Source organism: Rhincodon typus, chromosome 17 (assembly GCF_021869965.1).
Source record: "Rhincodon typus isolate 14 chromosome 17, sRhiTyp1.1, whole genome shotgun sequence".
Lineage (NCBI taxonomy): Eukaryota > Metazoa > Chordata > Chondrichthyes > Orectolobiformes > Rhincodontidae > Rhincodon > Rhincodon typus.
Window position 1 is genome coordinate 13,095,444 of NC_063348.1, and position 24,023 is coordinate 13,119,466.

The following is a 24,023-nucleotide window of genomic DNA, read 5'->3' on the forward strand; positions in this document are numbered from 1 at the left end:
GTCTCCGTGTCCAAAAGTGATGGTGTGAATGAAGTGGTCAGCAGTATTTGGGGCAGGGTGGTATACTGCACACAGGGAACCAATCCCATAGCATCTTTAGGAATTAGGGGGCCCTCAGGCCTGTGTCCTGTGTAGTGCATGGGTCTGTGTGTCATATTTTTGCCCTCTATAGGGCATCACATCTGCGGGGCTTGCAGCCCTCTCCCTTGCAAGATGAGACACCTACCCTGCCCAACCTGGGTGTGGTCATAGCCATTTTCTGCCAAGTTACATACTTTTGATTTCCAGCATGATGGACTGTGACAATGAATGCTCTTTAACCAACGGCTTCCAGCATCCGCTTCTTTGATGCGGTGAGACCCTGAACATCCAGAGGCCATTCCTGATAGTATTTCTTATGAACTCCATAGATCTCCCACCTCCCCAAGTCACCACTCAACCTGTATATATGAGCTCACTTGTCCCTCGCAGCCCTCAATAAAGGAAGAGACCATGCCAGGTGGAGTCATGAGCAGTTTCCTGCCTTAAAGACACAGTTGTCATTCCCCCTTTCTACCAGCCTCCAGACCCCAATTGTCATGAATAGATTCCTGAGTCTCCTTCTCAGTGACTCTTCTCGTACCCCCAGTATCTCTTCTTCTCAGTTTCTGTGGACAGACCTGATGGACTGACTGTGGCCCACCCTCTTTAGGGACCTAACTGCACAACCCCTGTTGAGAAGTGGCCAGGAGAGGGGGAAGCTCCCTAACCCTGTCATCCCTACACCGGACTATCCACTATCAAGCCATAGGACTTACTGTGACCCAGTTTCTTGACTGCAAAGAGGTGGATCTGCTGATCAAGAACACCCTGACCAGATGTCTGACTGTAGCCACTTCCCTGGACTAGAATCCAAAGTTTCCCTTCACTTGCTGTGCTGGGACCCCCTGACTGACACGTGCCTCTATGGACTCTGGTGAGGACTGCTCCATAAGACTTTGACACATGGCTACTTGCTTGTTGTACATGGTGTGTGTTTAGATTGATGTAGCACACTGCGGACAGCAAGATGTCTGCCCCCTTGAGTGAGGACTGCTGACCAGCAAGGCAAGCTGCCTGGTTACTTTACTGTGCTAATTGAGACTACTCTGCAAGGCAAGGCTGAGATGCTGCGAGTTGCATGTAGGTGCTGAATGAGCGAGCAGTCCTGAGATGCAGCCTCATCAAATCTGTGACCTGGGTGTCTGTTCTTGCGTGTAAAGTATGCTTGAAGCAGCCTGTCAATACTAGATGCCAGTGCTCCTTGTAATGCAGGCCTGTAGTTCCTAAGTGATCTGCTAAATGGATCACAAAGCTGTCATTAGGATCCTGAAGGGATTCAAAAATATCAATGCCAGTGCCCATAGATGATGGATTTGTAGGGCTGGTGCCCACAGATTGGGACCTAAGATGTTGTTTCATGCCGGACAGTTGGAGGCTCTTCATAGCAAGCAGTAACTACTCTGACTTCCACGTCAAAAATTCTTGGCATCTAGTTTGTTTGGAGCATTTTGTGAAATAGGAAGCTGCATATTAATGAAGTGAAATATGCGTTAAATAAAGTTAACAAGCTGTAGTCCCCTAAATAGGCAACCGACTACTGTTAGTACCTCAATGGATACAAGACGCAGTGTGTTGCTCCACATGTCGAGATCAACCTCCCTGGACTTCTGCCATCACCCTCTATTCCACCTAATACACTGTACTCACCTTGTAACTCCTCAAACCCTCCATTTCATCTGATACCCTGCACCCATCTACATATCCCATCATATCTGTATGCCAACCTATGCCATTGTGCCCACGTCCTATATAGTGTCAATGCCAACATATGCCCAATCAATTTCCCCACATTTGCCCATTCCCTCTATGCCAGTTCACTTATTATCTACCAGGGACAAATGTCAAGAGACATGTTAACATATAGTAAGGTTATATGTGCACATTGACTAAAACAAAACCTGTTCAATGAATTGAGTAGAAAACAACTATTTCACTCAAATCCTTTTAGCTCTTATGAAAAAAGACATTTGTATTTACAACCACATAGAGCGGTCAATCAAACTATCTACTTAACAATTGCTCTATTATGAACAGGTCAGATAGTAGAATCAGTCATGCCACACAAATCCGTTAATGGCACCCCCAGTCTGGTGTCAACAGACAAAGGGAAATGGCAGTTATTTCCTTAAAAAGCTCCAGAGACATTTTTTAAAATTTAGAATTCTGAAATTTATAACGCTTGACAACTTTGACAGTTCTTTAACACTTACCAAATTCTTTGATAAGTCCAGTGGCTTTGTGCACTTTTTAGGCATATTCATGTGTACCTTGATTAATTCCAAAGTCTACCTGCTTGACCTCCTGCTCAAAGGGCACATGACCACTCCAAAGGTATCCAGGGATGTTGTTTTCAAAATAAGTACCCTGGCTTATCCAAGTAAATGCACAAGAATGCCATTTTTGCCTCTTTGGAGAGCCTATCCATTATAGTGAAAGCTCAGGTTCTTCATTCTGTTTTGGAGTTTTAATTATCAAGTAAGATCTGAATCCTACAACACTCCTATAGTAGCTATGCTGAGATATTTTTCAATTGCTCGCCAAATAATCATCTTGAAAAATCATTTTTTCTAATACCTTTAAATATATCAAGTCTTTTGATTAATTCTGCTTAAATTTGATGGTCAGTTTTTGGGGTTTTTCAAATTGACAGGTCAGATATTCAAAATCTGGAAAGTCCCAACCACACTTTTCTGGGAAATTAAAAAAGCATCTCTTACATTCGAAAGGACTAGTTGGCAGGTAGGCATTTCATGTGTAAGAATAGTTAAAAATCTCAGGAAAAGTGGGGAGATAGTTTGCAGATAATTAACAGGCTCATATTCCAGAAAGAAAGGAGAAGTAATGTTCAGATGTAAGTTGCCTACAAAATTTAGTTTAGTTCTTAAGGCTGCTATTTTGAAATTAATTTATTTACTTGTAGTTAAATGAAAAAATACACAATCACTGCCAGATTATTTGCTTAATCACAGTTTATACAAAAAATTATTTTCATATCATATAAATTAAACCAGGTTGTTATATGTTAACTGATTTCAGGACTTTGTTGTTCATTTTCCAGTAATTTACTTTAAATTTACCAAGATCTCAAAGTCACCATACATATTTTCATAGATGTTGGGAGTTGAGACTCATCTTTGTAGGATGAACCGTGATGAATTTGTGTTTATTGCTCCTATATAGACAGTACGTGAGGTGAAGATGGCTACCTCCTTTTAAGTACCATTTTGTAGATTTTTGTTTGTAGTCACTGATTTATCTGGAGATTGCTACATCATACACCAGTCAATGTGATAAACTTTCCAGGGATTTATCTGATTTCCTGTTGTTCCACAATGTTTTTCTGAGATTTTTATCTAAGTTACTGTGATGTGTTAAAAAATCATAAGGCAAATATGATTGCCATGAGTAGGGTGATCACCCAGATCTGTGTAGTTTGTTTATGTACCGTGACAACTCCTTCCATAACATCACCTGAGATCTGAATAGCTCCTTTACAGTAGTAAACATTCCCATCCCTCTGTGATCTGGAAAGCTCCCTTTTTTGTTAGTCACAGCCCACCTCATCGCCCCTTGTCCGGATAGTTCCACTTTGTCACTAATCCCCCATTCTGTTGTGATCTGGATAGCTTAATTTCAACACTAACTAACCCCTTTCATACCTCTATACCTCTCTGTACTGGATAGCTCCATTTCGAAAGTAACATTCCCGTCCTCCTCTTGTCTGGAAAGCTGTAATTCGATGGTGGTCGTTTCAATTATCATAGAAACCCAAACAGCACTGTACTACTGTAATTTCAAAGAAAATGAAGTACATGAATTACAAATAGACCATTAACGTGAGTGCCCATTTTCTTTTGATACTCCAAACTTGTTCAGTTTTGAACTGTACATAGAAAATACCTGAGCTAATCAGTCAGAATTTGTCGATTGCTGAAATCTCTGGTCTTTGCAATATTTGGCTTTAATCCTCCCACATTACACAGCATCATAAGTCCATAAAAACCACAGGAAGTTCGCTTGCTGCTAGTTCATCCTATTAAAAACCTTCGTCTGGAGACCGCAAAGCTAAGGCAAATTGATTGTACAGACGTAATATAGGATCAACTACACTGTGCACAAGATATAAAGCAATGCTGAATTCATTCTTTACAGACAAGTTCATGATTTTATTAGAATGCCTGCATTGCATTAGAATTAGTCAGTTTCAGTTGTTCCAGCATAGGATTACACAGAATCTATCACATAGCTACAGACCATTCTGCCTGTTAGACTGTGCTATGTTTATACTCCACATGGGTCCCCTTCTATTCCATCTATCTCATCTCCAATTTGCAACATATGTCTCTATCCCCTATCTCTTAAATACTCATCTCGTTTTCTTTGAAAGCATTTAAACTATTTGTCTCAGTCAATTCCTTTGCATAACACATCCTAACTATACTGAGGGCAGAAATATCTTGTTGTTCCCCAATTGAATTTATTAGTAAATATCTTATAATTAAATGCCTGAATGGTCCCACAAGTGGAAACATTCCTAATCTACCTCATCCAATTTGTTAATAATTTTAAAGATATCTGTCAGATCACCTCTCAGTCTTCTATTTTCTAAAGAAAAACATTCTAACTTGTTTAGTGTCTCTTGATAATTGTAATCGCTCAGTTCTTGCACTAGCTGTGTAAATTCTTTCCAAGGCTGCTATCCCCTTTGTATTTTGAAGACCAGAACTGCACACAATTCTAATTGCAACCTGGCCAGTATGATATATAAGTTAGACATAATTTCATTACTCCTGAACTCTATATTCCTAGAAGTAACTTCCAACACTTAGCCCTTTTAATTTCCTTGATAGCTTGTAATGATACTTTTTATCATTTGTATCTTGTCTTGTTTGTCCTTTGTTTAGCATAATCTGCAAACTTTGATTTGAGTTACTTGCTCCTAAGTCTAAGTCATGAATGTAAAGTCTAAATAGCGGTCCCAGCACTGATCCCTGCGACTACCATATTTATGTCTTCCTCCAATATAAATAGTTATACTTCAACCTAGCATTCTGCTTTCTGATTTTTAGACAATTTACTAAACATGCAACTATTTGTCCCTGACTCCCTGATGTTTGCCACAATGTAGTTTATTGAAGAAGAACTGAAAGGCACCTTGTCAGGAAGTTCCCCATAACTTCTACTCCTCCCTGCCCTAATTATGTTGCAAATTTAATTGAAATCCCAATTTTAAGGGAACTCCCCAAGGAAATCACCATTTTCTGTCTCAGTATCACATAGTGAACTTCATCAGAAGAGGCATGTATTGTTTTCTACCATCTCCTGTGACGATTCACTGAGGGCAGATTATTGGGGATTTAGGAGATTGCTGCTAGCCAATCCCTTAGTAAGAGCTGCAGGAGTCATAGGCTTTACAGTTAACTGGTAAAGGAGCCAGGAAACTGAGACCACAAGGTGCAGGGCTGGATGAACACAGCAGGCCAAGCAGCATCATAGGAGCAGAGAGGCTGACGTTTCGGGCCTAGACCCTTCATCAGAAAAGGGGGAGGGGAAGGGGGTTTTGAAATAAATAGGGAGAGAGTGGGAGGCGGATAGAAGAGGGAGGCAGGGACGAGCTGGACTGGTTTTGGGATTTCACAAGTTTCAAAATCTCCCCTCCCCCCACCGCATCCCAAAACCAGTCCAGCTTGTCCCTGCCTCCCTAACCTGTTCTTCCTCCCACCTATCCCCTCCTCCCACCTCAAGCCGCTCCTCCATCTCCTACCGACCAACCTCATCCCGCCCCCTTGATCTGTCCGTCCTCCCTGGACTGACCTATCCCCTTCCTAACTCCCTACCTACACTCACCTTTCCTGGCTCCATCCCCGCCTCTTCGACCTGTTTGTTTCCTCTCCACCTATCCTCTCCTCTATCCCTCTTCTATCCGCCTCCCACTCTCTCCCTATTTATTTCAAAACCCCCTTCCCCTCCCCCTTTTCTGATGAAGGGTCTAGGCCCGAAACGTCAGCCTCTCTGCTCCTATGATGTTGCTTGGCCTGCTGTGTTCATCCAGCCCTGCACCTTGTTGTCTCGGATTCTCCAGCATCTGCAGTTCCTACTATCTCGGAAACTGAGACCTTTTGTTTATTGAGACGGGGTCAGAAACCAATGGCTTTCCATGTTTATTCTAAAGGTTTCAGGAACTGGATGTTTGTCATTGTCTTATTAAGGCTGAACCAAAGGAAGAAATCCCCCTTGTGTTTGAGTTTCCAGTAAACTATTAAATGTTCTTGAGCTTGCAATAATGCAGAATTTGTTGAAGTGTTTGTAATAAAATGCGTTTATCAACTATGTGACCTATCAGTGGTGATATGTAGGAATCCCATGGCTCCAGTCAATGGTACAGTGGAAGGAAACGATTTCCGGTTTGGTTCCCATATCTACTACAGCTGTGATGCAGATTTCCAGCTTGTTGGAAGTAACGTTGCCACTTGCCAGCTGGATGGGAACTGGAGCATGAGTACACCGCAGTGTGGTAAGACGTGATATTTAAATCCTTTGCATTGAGAAGTGGAAAGAACATTTTTAGGCCATTACAGCATTTAAATTTGTATAATTAATACATTTATGATTTTAACCCTAGCAGTTTAAACAGCAAATCTCATGTGATCTCTTCTCTACTTGGATGTTTTGGCAATAAAGTGAGAAACATATATAACAAATGATCATAACAGACAGGCAATGATAGTCAAAGAATGGCATGGTTAGCATGCAGTCTTATTTTAAATCTAGGACCTGTAATCCAGTTCAAGTTCAGCTGATGGGGTAAGGAAATTTAAATAGTGTCCTCCTTTTAGTGGGTTGACGTGAAATGAGCAAACTAGAACCTAATTCCTAGTGGCTCTGTGTCCACAACATAAAGGACCAGAACTTATAAAAATACATTTGTTTTTCATATGGTAACAATATAGAAATGAAAATCTTTCAGTTCCACAGTCACATGGACAAAATTTTGTCATATCAGGTAGTGGGAACATGCTTTACCATTCAACATGTGTCAATAAAGGACATCTAACCCATCCATTCAGGAGATGGAGGAGTTACTTTGTGGTTAACACAGTTATAAATTAAATGGACTAACTAGCTCCAATCTTAAGTTTAAATCCATTAGCTCTAGTGTCAAAATTTCCTACTGCCTGGCTTCTCTGTCAACATTAAGTACTGCCTTTGTTTTTTGTCAATGTTAAGTACTCCCTTGGTTTCAGTATCAACAGTAGGTACTGGCTTGGATCCAGTGTTAGGCTTAAATACACCCTTCACTCTCATTATAGCATTAAGTACTTCTTTGACTCTAATGTCGTTAGTAAGTACTCTTAGTTCCAGTGTTATTGGCAGGTACTTTCTTTACTCTCATGTCAATATTAAGTACTCCCAAGCTTCAGTTTCAACATAAAGTATTCGCTTGGCTTTAGTTTAACATTAAGAACTTAACTTGTTATGTATTACAAGGTAAATTCTTGAAGAAAACTTCCTCTACTCTAAGCCAACCTTTAGAATTCTAAAAAGATTACAACATGGAAGAAGGTCACTTAGCCCAGTCCATGCTGGCTCCTAGAAGAGCAACTCACTTAATCAATGTTCCTGATGTGTTGAATCTTACTAAGCATGCTTGGCTGAGAGCCCAGACTCCAATAAAAAGATTAACATTATTAATATGTGTGCAGAGAAGGTAAAATGTACTTGTTTGACAGCTTTATAATATTATAATAAACCAATTTCCCTGTGATAATTTTTGTCAATGATTCACTATTTTTTGATACTTTAGTGATCTAGTTGATTAATACTTTAATTGGGCTGTAGAAAAGCAGTTTTCTAAAATTAAATTTATGGGTGTCCTAAGCAGTTCCTTTTGGCTCTGTACAGGGTGAGTAATGGTTGAATAGCCATGGAAGGTATGGTGAATTTTGTGGTGGTAGAGTCATGAGTTATTGTGGAGAGGTATGTGTTAGTTGGTTCTTCTTTTGGAACCAATTATACACCAGATAGACAAGCAGCAAATCTGAACAGGAACACTTTATTAATGGTGCTCACACTTCCACACCCAATTCTATACTGGACCCAAGCTCTCCCCCTCCAGATCACCTGGCTAGCTCTCCTAAAGTAGTAGCACATCCGACTAAATGCATAACTGTATGAGTAAGACCTTTGACTTTACCTTTCAAGAGATTTCTCAATTCAAACTACTATTTATTATTCCTTGGAGGGACCATAAACCATGAGTCATGGGCAAGTTGACTCAACTCTACACAAATTGCAGAGAGCTGGATGATCTAAATATGGAGCCTCCCAAAGTCTGGAATTGCCAGTTGTTTGTTTGCCACCTGCGCTTTTATCCACACCACTAAAAATTGGGAGCAGCAGGAATGGGTTGGGAATCCCAATAATGGGTCCTACTACCATTTTTAAACTGCTCCTAATGACTCTTGTCAAAATCCAACCCAATTTGTCCTGTTGGCCACACACACAAAATCTGTTCTGTTGATCTTGTACACATAATGTCCTACAGGGTAGACATACTATGTAGCCTTGGTCATACATTTAAAATGCTCTCCTGGTCAGAAAGATAGTAATTACAGCTGGTCACATACATATATTTTACTGAACAAATATATTCTATATGTTATGTAATCATTCATGTCAATGTAAGGCTGTTTTTTATCTGTCAGAATCTAAAGGACTCTCATATTGCTGGAATGCAAGCTACAGCTTCCATTATACAGCTTTTCATTTCCTCAGCATGTTTTGTATGCTATTGCAACAGCTGTACAAAGTATTACATTGATCTTTAATTCCAGAAAGTAAGAGCTGTCCTGACCCTGGTGTGCCACAGAATGGGCAACAAAAAATTCTCCCAAGAAGCAGAAAAGTAAAGACAGGCTATGCAACCATTGGCACCATTGTGCAGTTCACCTGCAGTGATTCATTTATTCTGAGTGGTAGTGCGCAAAGAAGATGTCAACAGGATGGAACGTGGACGGGGAAGCAACCGACTTGTACAAAAGGTAACACACCTTCTGTAACCATAAGATTTAAAACATAACTCAAGTATCTGCCACATGTAGAAACTCCTCCGCAGTTTCTTTGCTGACATCTGCTAGCTCACAGTTTCAAATGTCAAATGTGCTTATAGCTGTGGATGTCAGTTATTCAAATCACGCAAACTGTGTGTTCATTGTTTGGGTTATTGAATGTTCTCATGTTCAGTGAGGGGTTTCAGCCTGAGGCACCTCAGAGGTGATGAATACTGTTTCAAAACCAATGGTTGCTTAATTGCATCTGATCGTGTTTTTCAGCTTTCAGTTTAGAGTCCAGCTACCTGAACAATCCATTGATTTGAGCCTGGGACATCTCACAGTGATGATTTGAATACTATTTTTGTAATTCTGGAACAAATCTGGTGAACTTTGGTTGGTGGAATTACAAAGTCAGAATCTCATGTTGCTGAAACCGGACTAAGGTTCTCTTCATGGATATCTTAAACATTATTGTGGTCACAAAAGGAAGGACAAATGGAAAATCATAATATTGGTTAGAAATTGAAATTAGTAACTGTCAGCATTCAGATTTGGGTGTCCTTGTATGTTGGTAAATCAAGCAAATGGGAAGGCAAATAGTTTTTAGTGCAAGGGAGTTAGACATGAAGAGTAAGGAAGGGCTACCGCAGCTATATAGGGCTTTTGTGAGATAATATTTGAGCACTCTGTATAGTCTCGGTTTGCTCACGTAAGCAAGAATATGCTTGCCGTAGAGAAGGTGCAATAAAGTTTTGCTAGATAATCTCAGAGATGAGACAGCTGTTCCATGTGGAGAGATTGAGTAGATTGGCCTAATATTCTCAAGTTTAGAAGAATGAGAAATCATTCCACTAAAGTGATTAAAATACTTGGAGGTATCCATTGACAGGGTACTCCTGAGAGGACTGTTACCCCTGGTTGGAGAGGTTAGGACTAGGGACCAAAGGTTTGGAATAATATTTTGGACATTTTAAAACAGAGATGAGGAATTTCATTCCTCAAAGCGTTGAGAATCTTTGGAGTTCTCTCCCTAAGAGCATTGCAGGCAATAAATATTGAAAATATTCTGGGCTGAATTGAGAGGTTTGTTGTCACCAAGAAAATCAAGAAAATCAACAGATACAATAGAAAAATGGAGTTAATATAAAGATTTAGACATGATTTTATTGAATAGGGCAGCAGTGTGGAGGGAAAATATCTCATGTTCTGGATCTCCTTATGGATTCTGATGCTAAGATGTCTTTTCCACTGATCCATTGAATTAGTTGGTGTGAAGATAAACAACAATATCCCTTTAACCTGTAACTGGCAAAACTGATAATGTGTTTGTATTATTGATTCTGAGACACTGCTAGAGATAAAGCACCCCGGTGCCCCATTTGCACAAGCCGTATGGGGTACTATAGAAGAGACTTCTGCATTTTCATTTGCTTAACTGGATGCTTTAGTGTCTTTTGTTTTCATTTGTTCAAGGGATATTGAGGTCACTGGCTGGGCCAGAAATTACTATCCATTTCCAATTGCCCTGGAGGAGTTGGCTATGAGCTACCTTCTTGAACCATTGAAGTCCTTGGGGTGTAACAATAACCATGGTGCTGTTGAGGAGAGATTTCCAGGATTTTGACCCAGCAACAGTGAGGGAATGGCAACACAGTTCCAAGGCAGGATATTGAATGGCTTGGAGAGGAACTTTCCTTTGGTAGTGTTGCCATGCTTCTGCTGTTCCTACCCTTTTAAGTGGGAGAGGTCACAGGTTTGGAAGATGCAGCTAGAAGAGAGTTGGTGAGCTACTACAATGCATCTTGTTGATGGTACATACTGCTGCTACTGTGTGTTTGTGTTGAAGGGTGTGAATGTTGCAGATGAAAATAGTATGCCAATCAAGCAGGCCACTTTGTCTTGGATGGTGTTAAGCTTCTTGACTGTTGCTGGACTTGCACCCATCGCACTCTTTATTTGAGCCATGTAGATGGTGGTCAGGTACTGGAGAGATAGGAGGTGAGTTCTTCGTAAGAGAATTCCAAGCTTCTAATTTGCTTTTTGAACCACAGTACTTTTATCTATTTGGGATGTGCAGAGAGCTGGTAAGATGGATACAGAACTGGCTTAGTCATAGAAGACGGAGTGTAGTAGTGGAAGGGTGTTTTTCTGACTGATATCTGTGACCAATGGGTTCTGTAGAGATCAATGCTGGGACCCATTGTTTGTAATATATATTAATAATTGGAGGAGAATGTAGGTGGCCTGATTAGTAAGTTTGTGGATGACACAAAGATTGGGAGAGCTGCAGATAGTGAGGAGGACTGCCAGAGGATATGGCAGGATATAGATAAGCTGGAGACTTGGACAGAGAAATGGCAAATGGAGTTTAATCCAGACAAATGCAAGGTGATGCATTTTGGAAGATCTAATTTAGGATGGAAGTATACAGTAAATGACAGAGCCCTTAGAACCATTAACATACAGAGGAATCTAGGCATACAAGTCCAGAGTTCGCTGAAAGTAGCAACACAAATGGATAGGTGGCTAAGAAGGCATATGGCATGCTTGCCTTCATCGGTCGAGGCACAGAGTATAAAATTTGTCAAGTCATGTTGCATATATGGTTGGGGGATTTTAATATCCCCCACTAAGAGTGCCTTAACAGCAGCACTACTTATTGAGCTAGTCATCCTTACCAATCTGCCAGCTGCAAATGCGTCTGTCCATGAAAATATCAATAACAGTAACCATACAGTCCTTGTGGAGATGAAGTCCTGCCTTTTTGTTGAGAATACCCTCCATCATGTTGTGTGACACTATCACCATACTGCATGGGACAAACTTTGAACTCAAGATTGGGTATCCATGAGGTGCAGTTGGCCATCAGCAGCAGCAGAATTTTACTCCTACACAACCTGCAATTTCATGGTCTAGCACATCCCCAACTCAAACATTATCATCAAGCCGGGGATCAACCCTGATTTAATGAAGAGTGCAGGAGGGCATGCCAGGAGCAGCAACAGGTATATCTAAAAATGAGGTGCCAACCTGATGAAGCTACCAAACAGGAATACTTGTACGCCAAACAGCATAAGCAGCAAGTGATAGACAGAGCTAAGCGATCCCACAACCAATGGATCAGATCTAAGCTCTGCTTAGACTGCCATATCCAGTTGTGAATGGTGGCAGATAATTAAACAACTCTCTGGAGGAGGTGGGTCCACAAATAGCCCATTCTCAATGATGGAAGAGCTGAACACATCCTTGTAAAAGATAAGGCTGAAGCACTTGCAGCAATCTTCCGCCAGAAATACCAAGTTGATGATCCATCTTGGTCTCTTCCAGTGGTCCCCAGCATCACAGGTACCAGTCTTCAGCCAACTTGATTCACTCCATGTGACGTTAAGAAACGGTTGGAAGCACTGGATACTGAAAATGCTATGGGTCCTGATAAATATTCCAGCAATATTACTGAAGCCTTGTGACCTAGAGCTGCTGGTTCCAAGCCAAGCTGTTCCAGTACAGTTGCAACACTGGCACCTACCTGACAATATGGAAACTTGCCCAGATGTGTCCTGTATATAAAAAGTAGGACAAGTCCAACTTAGCCAATTAATGAGCCATTAGTCTACTCTCAATCATCAGTAAAGTGATGGAAGGTGTTATTAACAATACGTTAAAGCAGCACCTGATCAGCAATAACCTGCTCAGTGGTGCCCGGTTTGGGTGCTGCTAGGGCCATTCAGCTCCTGCCTTCATTACAGCCTTAGTTCAAACATGGACAGAAGAGCTAAATTCCAGAGATGAGGTGAGAATAACAGCCCTTGACATCAAGGTTGCATTTGACCAAGCATGGCATCAAGGAGTCCTAGCAAAACTGAAATCAATGAGAATCAGAGGGAAAAGTTTATGCTGCTTGGAGTCATACCTGGTGCAGAGGAAGATGGTTGTGGTTGTTGGAGGTCAGTCATCCCTGCAGGAATTCTTCAGGCTTGTGTTCTAAGTCCATCATCTTCAGCTGCTTCATTAATGACTTTCACTCCATCATAAGGTCACAAGTGGGGATGTTCGCTGATGATTGCACAAAGTTCAGCATTATTCACAACTTCTTAGAAACCGAAGCAGTCCATGTTCAAATGCAACAAGATCTGGACAGTATCCAGGCTTGGGCTGACAAGTGGTAAGTAGCATTTGTGCCACACAAATGCCAGGCAATGACCATCCCCAACAGGAGAAAATCTAACCACTGGCCCTTGACATTCAATGGTGTTACCATCACTGAATTCCTCACTATCAACATCTTTTGTGTTACCATTGACCAGAAACTGAACTGGATTTGCCATGTAAACACAGTGACTACAAGAGCAGGTCAGAGGCTTGGAAAACTGCCACGAGTAACTCACCTCCTGACTCTCCAAAGTCTGTCCACCATCTACAAGGCATAAGTCAGGGGGCTGATGGAATACTCCTCACTTGCCTGGGATGGGTGCATCTCTGTCAACACATAAGAAGCTTGACACCATCCAGGACAAATCAGCCCGCTTGATTGGCACCACATCCACAAACATCCGTTCCCTCTACCACAGATGCTCAGTAGCAGCAGTGTGTACTATCTACAAGATGCAATGCAGAAATACACCAAAGATCCTCAGACAGATGATTTCAAAACCATGACCTCTTCCATCTAGAATGAAAAGGAAGGCACATACATGGGAACACCACCACCTGCAAGTTTGCCTCCAAGCCATTCACTATCCTGACTTCAAACTATATTGATGCTACTTCACTGTCGCTGGGTCAAAATCCTGGAATTCATTCCCTAAGCACTATCTACTGTGTAACTTGTGCAACTATCTACAACGCAAGAAAGCTGCTCACCATCAACTTCTCAAGGGCAACTAGGGACAGGCGATAAATGCTGACCAGTTGGTGAAGCCCATGCCCCAAGAGTGAATTAATAAAACACAAAATACCTACTTAACACCTTTCACCATTTCTTTGTTTTCCATCATGAATTCATCAGACTCACTGTCTAGAGAACAGCTGCTTTATTATCCTTTTCCTATTTAAATACTCATAGAAACTTTTATTATCCTTATAGAAACTTAGTTAAGGTTGCAGCTTTACAGGACCTCAGTTAGGCCACATTTGGAATATTGTGCTCAATTCTGGTCACCACACCAGCAGAAGGATGTGATGGCTTTGGAGAGGGTACAGAAAAGATTTACCAGGATGTTGCCTGGTATGGAGGGCATTAGCCTTGAGGAGATGTTTGAGAAAATTGGGTTGTTCTCACTGGAATGACCTGATAGAGGTCTACAAGATTATGAAGGGCATGGACAGACTGGACAGTCAGAAGCTTTTTCCCAGGGTGGAAGAGTCAGTTACCAGGGGCCATGGGTTTAAAGTGCGAGGGGCAAGGTTTAAAGGTGATGTACAAGGCAAGTTTTTACACAGAGGGTGGTGGGTGCCTGGAACTCGCTGCCGGGGGAGGTAGTGGAAACAGATACTATAGTGACTTTTAAAGGGCGTCTTGACAAATATATGAATAGGATGGGAATAGAGGGATATGGTCCCTGGAGTGTAGATGGTTTTAGTTGTGACGGGCAACATGTCGGTGCAGGCTTGGAGGGCCGAGAGGCCTGTTCCTGTACTGTAATTTTCTTTGTTCTTTCTTTGTATCTTTTATATTACTAGCTAGTTTTCTCTCATTCTTATTTCTCCCTCCTTTTTCAATGTATTTTTTGCTAGCTCTTAAAATGTGGCCAGACTTTTGACCTCAACCACTAATCTATGCAGAATTGAATAGTATTTCTTTCTGTTTGATACAATCCTTAACTTCTTTATTTAACCGCAAATGATGTATCTTTCTCAAAGAATCATTCTACACCAGTGGAATAAACCATTGTTGATTTATAAATTATCTCCCTAAAAGTTTACCACTGCAACTCCAATAACCTACCTTTTAACTTAGCTCGCCAGTTCAATTCAGGCAGCTCTACAGTCATACTCTTACTGTTAGTTTTATTTAGGATTACAACATCATACTTCTCCCCTTCAAACGGAACATGAAACGCTATCATGTTGTCATCGCTGTCGTCTAGAATCATCTTTTATCATGAAGTTATTGATTAATCTCATTTCACCGCATTTCACCCAGTTGGCTTCAGAGACTAGGCTGAAATGAGCAGGTTTTGTTTATGAAGAAGGATTCAACAGACACAACTTGTTTTCATTGGTGGTTAGAAAAGCAAGGAGTCATTTCCATATGAAGATGCGAAAAAGGAACAAGAGTAGGCCATTTGACTCTGCAAGCCTCAGCTGCTCTTCAATAAGATCATGGCTGATCTGATTTAAATCTCAACTCTACATTCCTGCATATTCACAATAACCTTTCATCCCCCTGGTAATCCAGATCTATCTACCTCTGTCTTAAAAATATTTAAAGATTCCACATCACTGCTTTTTTGATGAAGGGAATTCCAAAAACATTTAAGTCTTGATTAAGATTCTGAATGATGTTGCTTAGGTGGATGTGAATAGGATGTTTACTCCTATACGTTTGTCAAGAACTAATGGACACTGTTTTAAAATTAGAGTTGCCCTCTTTCAGTAGAGATGACGGGATTTTACTTTTCCTCAGAGAACTGCGGAACTTTGGAACTTTCTGTCTCAAAAGGATTTGGAGGTGTTGGTCATTGAATATTTTTAAGGCAACGGTAGATAGATCCTTGTTGGCAAGGATATCTAAGGTTATCTGGGGTTAATGGGAATATGGAATTCAAAGCATAAACATTGCCAAACATAAATAAATGTTAACACGATCAGCATCCCACTGTGTAAATGATTGTTTGGGAAATCAATCAAGTGGCACAAATCCTTTAATAGTTTTAATGTGCCAGCACAGAAATTGCTGGAGACACTCAGCAGATCTGACAGCATCTGTGGGGTGAAAGCAAAGTTAATGTTTTGAGTCTGATGACTCTTCATCAAACTGATAGCAGCTAGGAAAAAGTGGTATTTATGCTGAAGATGTGGTTGGTGAGGGGGGAGGGGGGAGACCTTACTTCTCTACTAGGTCTTGATATTTCTAAAGAGTTTATGCACTTTCACACAATCTTCTTTGCATTAATGGTCATAATGGGCTCCTGACTCCTCAAAGGATCCCTGACACTGCCCTCAGAATAACCCCATAAACCACCACCCCCCCACCCCCCCCGTCCTAAGGATGCCTAACTTCCACTCCCAAGGTGCACTTAAGCCCAAATTCACAAGAGTCCCTCAGCTCTCCAAATGGCTATCCTAAAGAAATACATTGAGAAAAATCTTTTCCTTCACGTTCATACCTTATCTAATCTCCTTGCTATTGGTTTCATATTCCAGAAACTCCAAAATCCAATTTTAGTGAAGGCAACTGGTAATTTAAATGCCAGCTGACTCCAGCAACTTTGCTTACATGAAGAACCGATTGCTAAAAATGAGAAATTTTGTTCATGAGGGCAGGACTTGAAATGCCCAACTTCTGGTGTTTTCACTGCCGCAGAGGTGCTCTCTGTTCTGGCAAAAAAAAAGGACCTTCTGTGTTTTCATTAACCACTTTGGTTCAAATTAAAACTGAGCCATTGGTACAGCTCTTCCTTTGGCAGTACGAGTGCAAGTGCCCAAAGAATTGAATCTCATTTATCTCTCTAACCTTATTTATCCAATTCCAGTGGGTTAGTAGCTCAGGTAGCAATCCAAGAATTATTAGCTTTGAAGCTCTGCTTTTTACTTTAATCCCAAATGCTCATATTCCTTATGCTGAACCACGTTCCTAGTCCTATCTATGTCGTTGGTACCAATGTAGACCATGACAACTGGATATCTGCAACCTGGAATCAGAGAGGCAACATTATGTTATGGACTTTTGCTTTTGACTGCAGACTGTATCTACCACCTGATTATACTATTTTCTACTTGCAATACATTCCTAAAAACTCACTTGCTTGAATGGCTTCCTGCACTATGGTATCATGATTAGTTTGCTCATCCACTTTTCAGCCCCCTCTCTCATCAGTTCAGGCTCTATGAACCCTGAACCTGTTGGACAATTGCATGGCTGAGCGTCCTCTATTTTCACCTTCTTGCACCCCTCCATGACCCTGGACCAAATCAGATGTTCTAAATAGTGCGAGTGCCTTCTGGTAAGAAGTGCTCACATAGGGGTTCCCCTTCCTGGTCCATTACAGTGTCCAAAGCTCAGTGTCCAGTTGAGTGACTGAGCCAAAGCTCCTTAAGCCATTTATACTTACTGAAAATGTGAATGCATTGCATCACAATGATCATCGATTCACATCTACCTCAGCCACAATACACCAGCTGCTCTATTGTGTATTGATTACTTTTTCTTGTGTTATGATTACATCCCACTCCTTATAAGCTTGATCACTGCTACTAAACTCTTGAGGCTAAACTGTCAGACTTACTGCAATGGTATTTCTCTTTCTCAGTCAGACAATCATGGGATTTCCACTCCAGGATTTGAGAAGGTAATTATGCATTGCATATCAAAGGGACTGTACTTCAGATTAGGCCCCAACAACCCTTTGAGGTGGATTTGTAAGATCTCATGACAATAGTTGAGGAAGTGCAAGGGAGTTCTAATGATATGTTAAAAATTATCCCAGAAACAATGTTAAGGTCATTTGTCTCAATGGGCATAACATTAATGTCGGGTGATGGTGTAAAATAGGTCATGACAAATCAGCAGTCTTCAGATTTTAATCTCCATGATTTACACCATAAGATACATTATCAAGTTGCTTTCATCAGTTTTATCCAATTGTGCAGTCAAACTGGCGCCCATTTTTTTCGGGGGGTTTTCTATGTAATTTGGCTGCTGTGTTTACTTATAACAATGATGACACTTTAAAAGTAATTGGTTGGTTATAAAGTGCTTTGAAATGAGAATGTTTAATGTATAATGTATAATGCAAGTTTTATTTTTCAGTGTTTGCAATTTCATCTCTGGCAGAAAGATCTGGAATATTTCATAGGGAAGAGCTTCAGTATTTATTAATCAGGGTCCTTTATTACGCAAAAGAAGCAGAAGCTAAAGCTATTCCATCTCTTGTTACTTTTGCTCTAAGTTTTGATCTTTATTTACAGGGAACAAGACCTGTCCTGACCCTGGTGTCCCACTAAATGGTCATCGAAGAATTCTTCCAAGAAGTGGCCGCATAAACCAGGGCTATGCAACTGTGGGTACCATCCTGCAGTTCACTTGCGACTATTTGTTTCTTTTGAGTGGAAGTGCACAAAGAACTTGCCAGGAGGATGGAATGTGGACAGAGAAGCAACCAATCTGCACAAAAGGTAATGCAGTGAAATCTTATTGTTGTTAGATTCTAAAATGGTGAGATAACTTCAAGCATGTTACACAGTACATACCAATCACATTGCATTTTCATTGCTTACATCTGATAAGTTGTGATAACAAATAACATGCTATAGTTGAAATTAAAAAGCTCAGTTACTCAACAGTTAAAACTATTCATGGTACAAATATAAAATCACACCAGAGAAGTAGTGTGGATCTCTGCTGAGCTTTTCCAGCAATTTCCGTTTTGTTTCCAGAGAAGTAGTTGCTGATTTGGGTTGTTAAATGCTTTCTTGGATATTTGATGTTCAGTTAGACTTTTCATATTAGGATATCTCACATGGTGATAGATGCGTTCAAAAATCAAGGTTAGAAACCTTTTGAGCTGGATATGTTATTGACAGGCTGTGACCTAACACTATTTCATCAACACAAAAATTCATCTTGTCACGCATCACTTAAAAACTTTGGCTAATGAAAATGTATCAGTTTTTAGATTTAAAATTAAGAATGATCTAGTATCAATTGCCATTGTGAAAGAGAATTTCAAACTTCTATCACTTTTTGCCTGTGGATATATTTCATACCTTTACTCCTATAACTCCAGTTAGTAGACTCCAGTTCTAAGGTTCACAATCAACTTCCTCTTTGGTCAGTATATCATAAAGGGTAGTCCTCAGAACTGAACACATGCTTCTGGTGTGATCTAACAAGGGCTTTGCATAGCTGCAGCACAACCTGTGCCTCCTTGCATTTTAGTCCTCTGGATTTAAAAACCAGTCTTCTTCTACCCTCTACAATTATTTTCAGCCCTGACATTTTAATGACCCATGTACATAGCTCTTTGAATGTCTTCGCACCTCCTTTCTAACTTAGACATGTTTTATCATCTGAATTATTAGTAAATAAAATCAATTAGATTTGGCAACGAGCAAGAATTAGTTAATAGTCTATCAGGGCATATACATTCATCTATTAGCAAACATAATGACCAAAGCTTCCAAGAGGCAGCAATTACATTCAGATTGCCACTCTGCTCCTTTGTTACATTAAGGATGAGGTCTGCATTACTGACAGGAGATTCGGATCAAAATGTTTCCAGACATGTGATAGTGCTTTAAATCTGACAGGTCTCTCATAGTGCAGGAGAGACAGGGATGTCAAATCATGCTCCCCTTTTCACAGCAGAAGCTGTTGTATTCTGTGATTTAAATGCCAGCATCACTTTAACCACCATGTAAAAGGGTAAGTATGTAATTTAAGTGTGGGGTTAGGGTGCCGGGGAGTATTGCACCAAGATGCAAGATGGGAAGGGGGCCTGGGAAATTTTTGGGTAGTTCGGGTGAGCAGGGGACATTAGGTCGCGTGGGGCAAAGTAGTATTGAGACCTGGGGGAAAGAGGTGTGCCAGGTCGTGGGAGGTCGAGGGGTGCCAGGTCTATTCAGTGGTCAGTTAGGTGTAGCTAGGCGGTAGTAGGTAGTGGGGTGGGGACAGGAGTCAGTTTTGTAGTTACCCAGAAGTTACACTGTCTAAATTTCCCCTAGTAGCTACTTATTTAACTACAACAGAACCCTGTATTCTGTGATTTAAATGGATAATTTCAGAGGGTTCTAGACTTAAGGGAATTCTCCAGCAGAATCTTCAATCTCCTGGGCAATTCCTTCGGCTGCATCAGGGATTCTTCAAGATCCTGACACACGACTCATAATTAACAATGTAGAAATGACTATCTGGTCATTGGAAAATTTGGGCCAATTGATTGACTTCAGCATAGTGTTTGAAAAGGAAGGTTCATAAACAGTCACTAAGGGCAGAATTTTCCTATCCCCTGAATGATGTGGGCATTGGCAAGTCAGTTGGGAAAATATGGTGAAGTCAGAACAATGAGATTCTTGACATTGAGCGAAATAAATCTGATTTTGCAACCAAGTTTTGAAAGGCGAGATGAGAATCTCGACAATGTGTAGCGAAAGGCCTTTTTGCATCCATTTCACACAGTCGCGTGTCATTGGTGCCTAATCTCACCTCAGTATCTGCAGTTTTCTGTTCTCCCACCACGAGATAGAAGTTAAATGGCAACAACTCCCAATATGAAACTCCACCTCATTGCCTGCTCCTCCAGGCCTTCACCTTAGACAAGACTCCCCAAACCCCATAACTTCATAAACAGAAGTTAGTATCAGACACATACTAATCTCTCCATATCCTCATGGCACATCTCCAATCGATTTACAATACAGTTATGCATATTCCTGCACTTTGGAGCGCACCTACACTTTTCATTGTGTGCTCCCTTAATGCTCACTCACTTTGTACCTAATTGAATGGTTGAAGCATCTCTTCCTTGCTTTTCCTGGCCTTTTTACAATTTGTCCCCTCAGCCAGAGGTTAAAACCTCAGTTTTTTCTGTCCAGCCTTACCTTTTAGCACAGCCATAAAGCCAAGCAACTTGTCATGATTGCCAGCAGTGATCAATTAAGAGGATAGACATGTTACTGTGCAATATCATGCTACGCCAATGTCACACACGTATCATGTGCAAGTAACGTACACAATACACTGCATGTGCTTCAACCAAATAGCCATTTGTCAAAATCTAATGGGGGTAGTTGTAAATCAGGCCAAGAGAATCAATCTTCAGTCATGAGGTCCTGACATAGCAAATCAAGGGCATCATTCATTATCAGTCCAGGGACTTGGATGTAGTCAATTGGCCACTTGAAGTGGTTAAGGTCAGAGGGCTGTATATCTCTGCAGTCTAGGAAGTGAGTCACAGTCAGACCTGCAGGTACAGTGCAACCAGTTGGGGGAAATCACAGGAAGTCAGTAGGCGAGCTGTACACAGACCTGTCAGGGGTCTGGTCACCAATCAGTCAGGACTGACCATCCAAGTTAGCTGGGAGGTGGACCAAAGTCAGTCTTCAGGATCAGCTGTATGAAATTAAGAGGAGGCAATGGCCTAGTGGTATTATCACTGGACTGTTGATTCAGAGACCCAGATAATGTTCTGGGGGTCTGGATTCAGATCCTGCCATGGCGGGTGATGAAATTTGAATTCAATAAAAACCTGGAATTAAGAATCTAATGATGACCATGAATCCATTGTTGACTGTCAGGAAAAACCCATCTGGTTCACTAATGTCCTTTAGGGAAAGAAACTGCCATCCTTACCTGGTGTGGCCTGCATGTGACCTCCAGACCCATGGCAATACAGTTAACTGCCCCTTAGGCAATTAGGATGGTCAATAAATGCTGGCTTAGCGGGCAATGGCCTCATCCTGTGAATGAATTTTGAACAACGTCAACAGCCAAGGCACATTGCTGTGATAGGGAAGTTGGGGAAGTCAATTCTTTGAATTGGAGGCAACATGCTGGATCGCAGAGGGGACAATAGTTATGAAGAGAAGGAACTCAACTCAATGTAGGTTGAGGGAGTGAGATGAAAGAAAAGGTATAGTAAAGGTCTGCGAAGAATAAGACAGTACTTAAATGGGAAAGATACGAGGAATAGCAAATAGACAGTAAGAACCGGAAAGTGGAAGTGTGAAAATATACTTGCAAATGATTTCAGAACCTAACAAAAACAATTTTTACAATGGAAAATAATGTGGTCAGCAGTGATATGAGCCCTTTGAAAGTTATAATGGTGATTGTTGTCAATGAAAACAAGATGGTAGTGATTTTGAATGATGGCTATTTTGGACCTAAAAGCTTTGTGCTTACTAAATGGCTAAAAAGCCAGGATTAGTGAAGGACCAAAGAGACATGGGGATCGAGATAGTCCATATTGAGGACCATATATAAATAAGTTAAAACTTCATCAATACAAAGTATGGTTCAGCTACAACTGGAGTAGAATATCATGAGTAGGATACCACACCTTCAGAGGAATATTTTGGCTTTGCAGGATGTAGAGCGCAGATTTGACACGGTGATACTTTATAAAAAGAGATTATGCAACCTAGGGTCATAGCCCTTGGAATTTTAAAAGTTACAGAGTTATATTGATTTTTTAAGATAGTAAGGTTGAAATATTACGATCTTTACATCTTGCTGAAAGATCAAGTAAATAGACAGGAACTGTTTCCACTGATTGAGAACAGGAGGAATTGGAGCATAGTCTGAAGTTAGAACAAACCTACCAGGTGTGTAATTAGAAAACACTTACAACTTAAAGGCTGGTTGCAGTTTGGTTCTATTCTACAAATGACAAAAGATGATAGATTAATAGTAAACTGTAGACCTAAAATTGATATTTTCTTTTATGCAGAGGTATTTAGGAATAAGAGACAAAGATGTTTATCTGGAGTAGGTCATATCAACCATGATCACTTTGAATATGATAACAAGCTCAAGGGACAAAATAGCCTCATCCTGTTCCTAAATTCATATGGTCAACAGTTGAGGTTCCAAAACAGATCTCTGTGGGAATACACAAGCCATATCCTATGATTCAGTTAGCTCCTTATGATCCATATTCTTTGATTTGATTTGATTTCTTATTATTGTCACATGTACCAAGATACAGTGAAAAGTATTGTTTTGCGTGCCATACAAGCAAATCATACCTTACGTTAGTACATCAGGATAGTAGACAGAGTGCGGAACATAGCATTCAACTACAGAGAAGGTGCAGAGAAAGATCAACTCTAAAATATGGGAGGTACGTTCATAAGTCTGTTAACAGCTGGGAAGAAGCTGTTTTTAAATCTGGTATGTGTTTTCAAACTTTTGTATCTTGTGCCTGATGGAAGAAAGTGGAAGAGTGTATAACCAGGGTGGGAAGCATCTTTGATTTTGTTAGTTGCTTCCCCAAGACTGTGGGAAGTTTAAACAGAGTCAATGGAAGGAAGGCTATTTCTCATGATGGACTGGGTTGTGTTTGCAACTCTCCATAACTTTTTGTGGTCTTGGGCAGAGCAGTTGCCACACCAAGCTGCAGTACACCTGGGGATAGGATGCTTTCTACGGTGCATCTATAAAAATCAGTAAGAGTCTTTGTGGACATGCCAAATTTCCTTAGCCTGCTGAGGAAGTAGAGGCGTGGGTGTGCTTTCTTGATTGTAGTGTTGATGTGGATGGATGAGGATAGATAGTTGGTGATGTTTACTCCTAGGAACTTGAAGCTCTTGATCACCTCCACCTCAGCATCATTGATATAGCCAGTGGCATGTACTCCATTCCACTTCCTGAAGTCTAAGGTTTTTGAGTCGATGACCAGCTCCTTCATTTTGCTGACATTGAGGGAGAGATTGTTGTCTTTACACCATGCCACTACACTCTCTATCTCTTTCCTGTACTCCTGTCATTATTTAAGATCTGACCCACAACATCAGCAAATTTGTGAATGGAGTTAAAACTGAATTCGGCCACACAATCATGAATGTACAAGGTGTATAGTAAGGGGTCGAGTACACAGCCTGGCAGGGTGCCCACATTGAGGATTATTGTGGAGGATTATTGTCAACACCTATCCTTACTGATTGCGGTCTGCCGTCAGGAAGTTGAGGATCCAGTTGCAGAGGAGGAAACAGTGTCCTAAATCTCAG

The 24,023-nt window shown here is 40.8% G+C and overlaps 1 protein-coding gene across 1 annotated transcript in view; it reads left to right on the forward strand.

The window, feature by feature from the left end:
• Positions 1-24,023, forward strand: part of pamr1a (peptidase domain containing associated with muscle regeneration 1a) — a 139,020-nt gene that overhangs the window by 78,919 nt on the left and 36,078 nt on the right. The window contains exons 7-9 of the mRNA XM_020512965.2: positions 6,425-6,595; positions 8,916-9,122; positions 18,264-18,470. Coding sequence (XP_020368554.2) covers positions 6,425-6,595; positions 8,916-9,122; positions 18,264-18,470 — 585 coding nt within the window. The remainder of the gene's footprint in view (positions 1-6,424; positions 6,596-8,915; positions 9,123-18,263; positions 18,471-24,023) is intronic.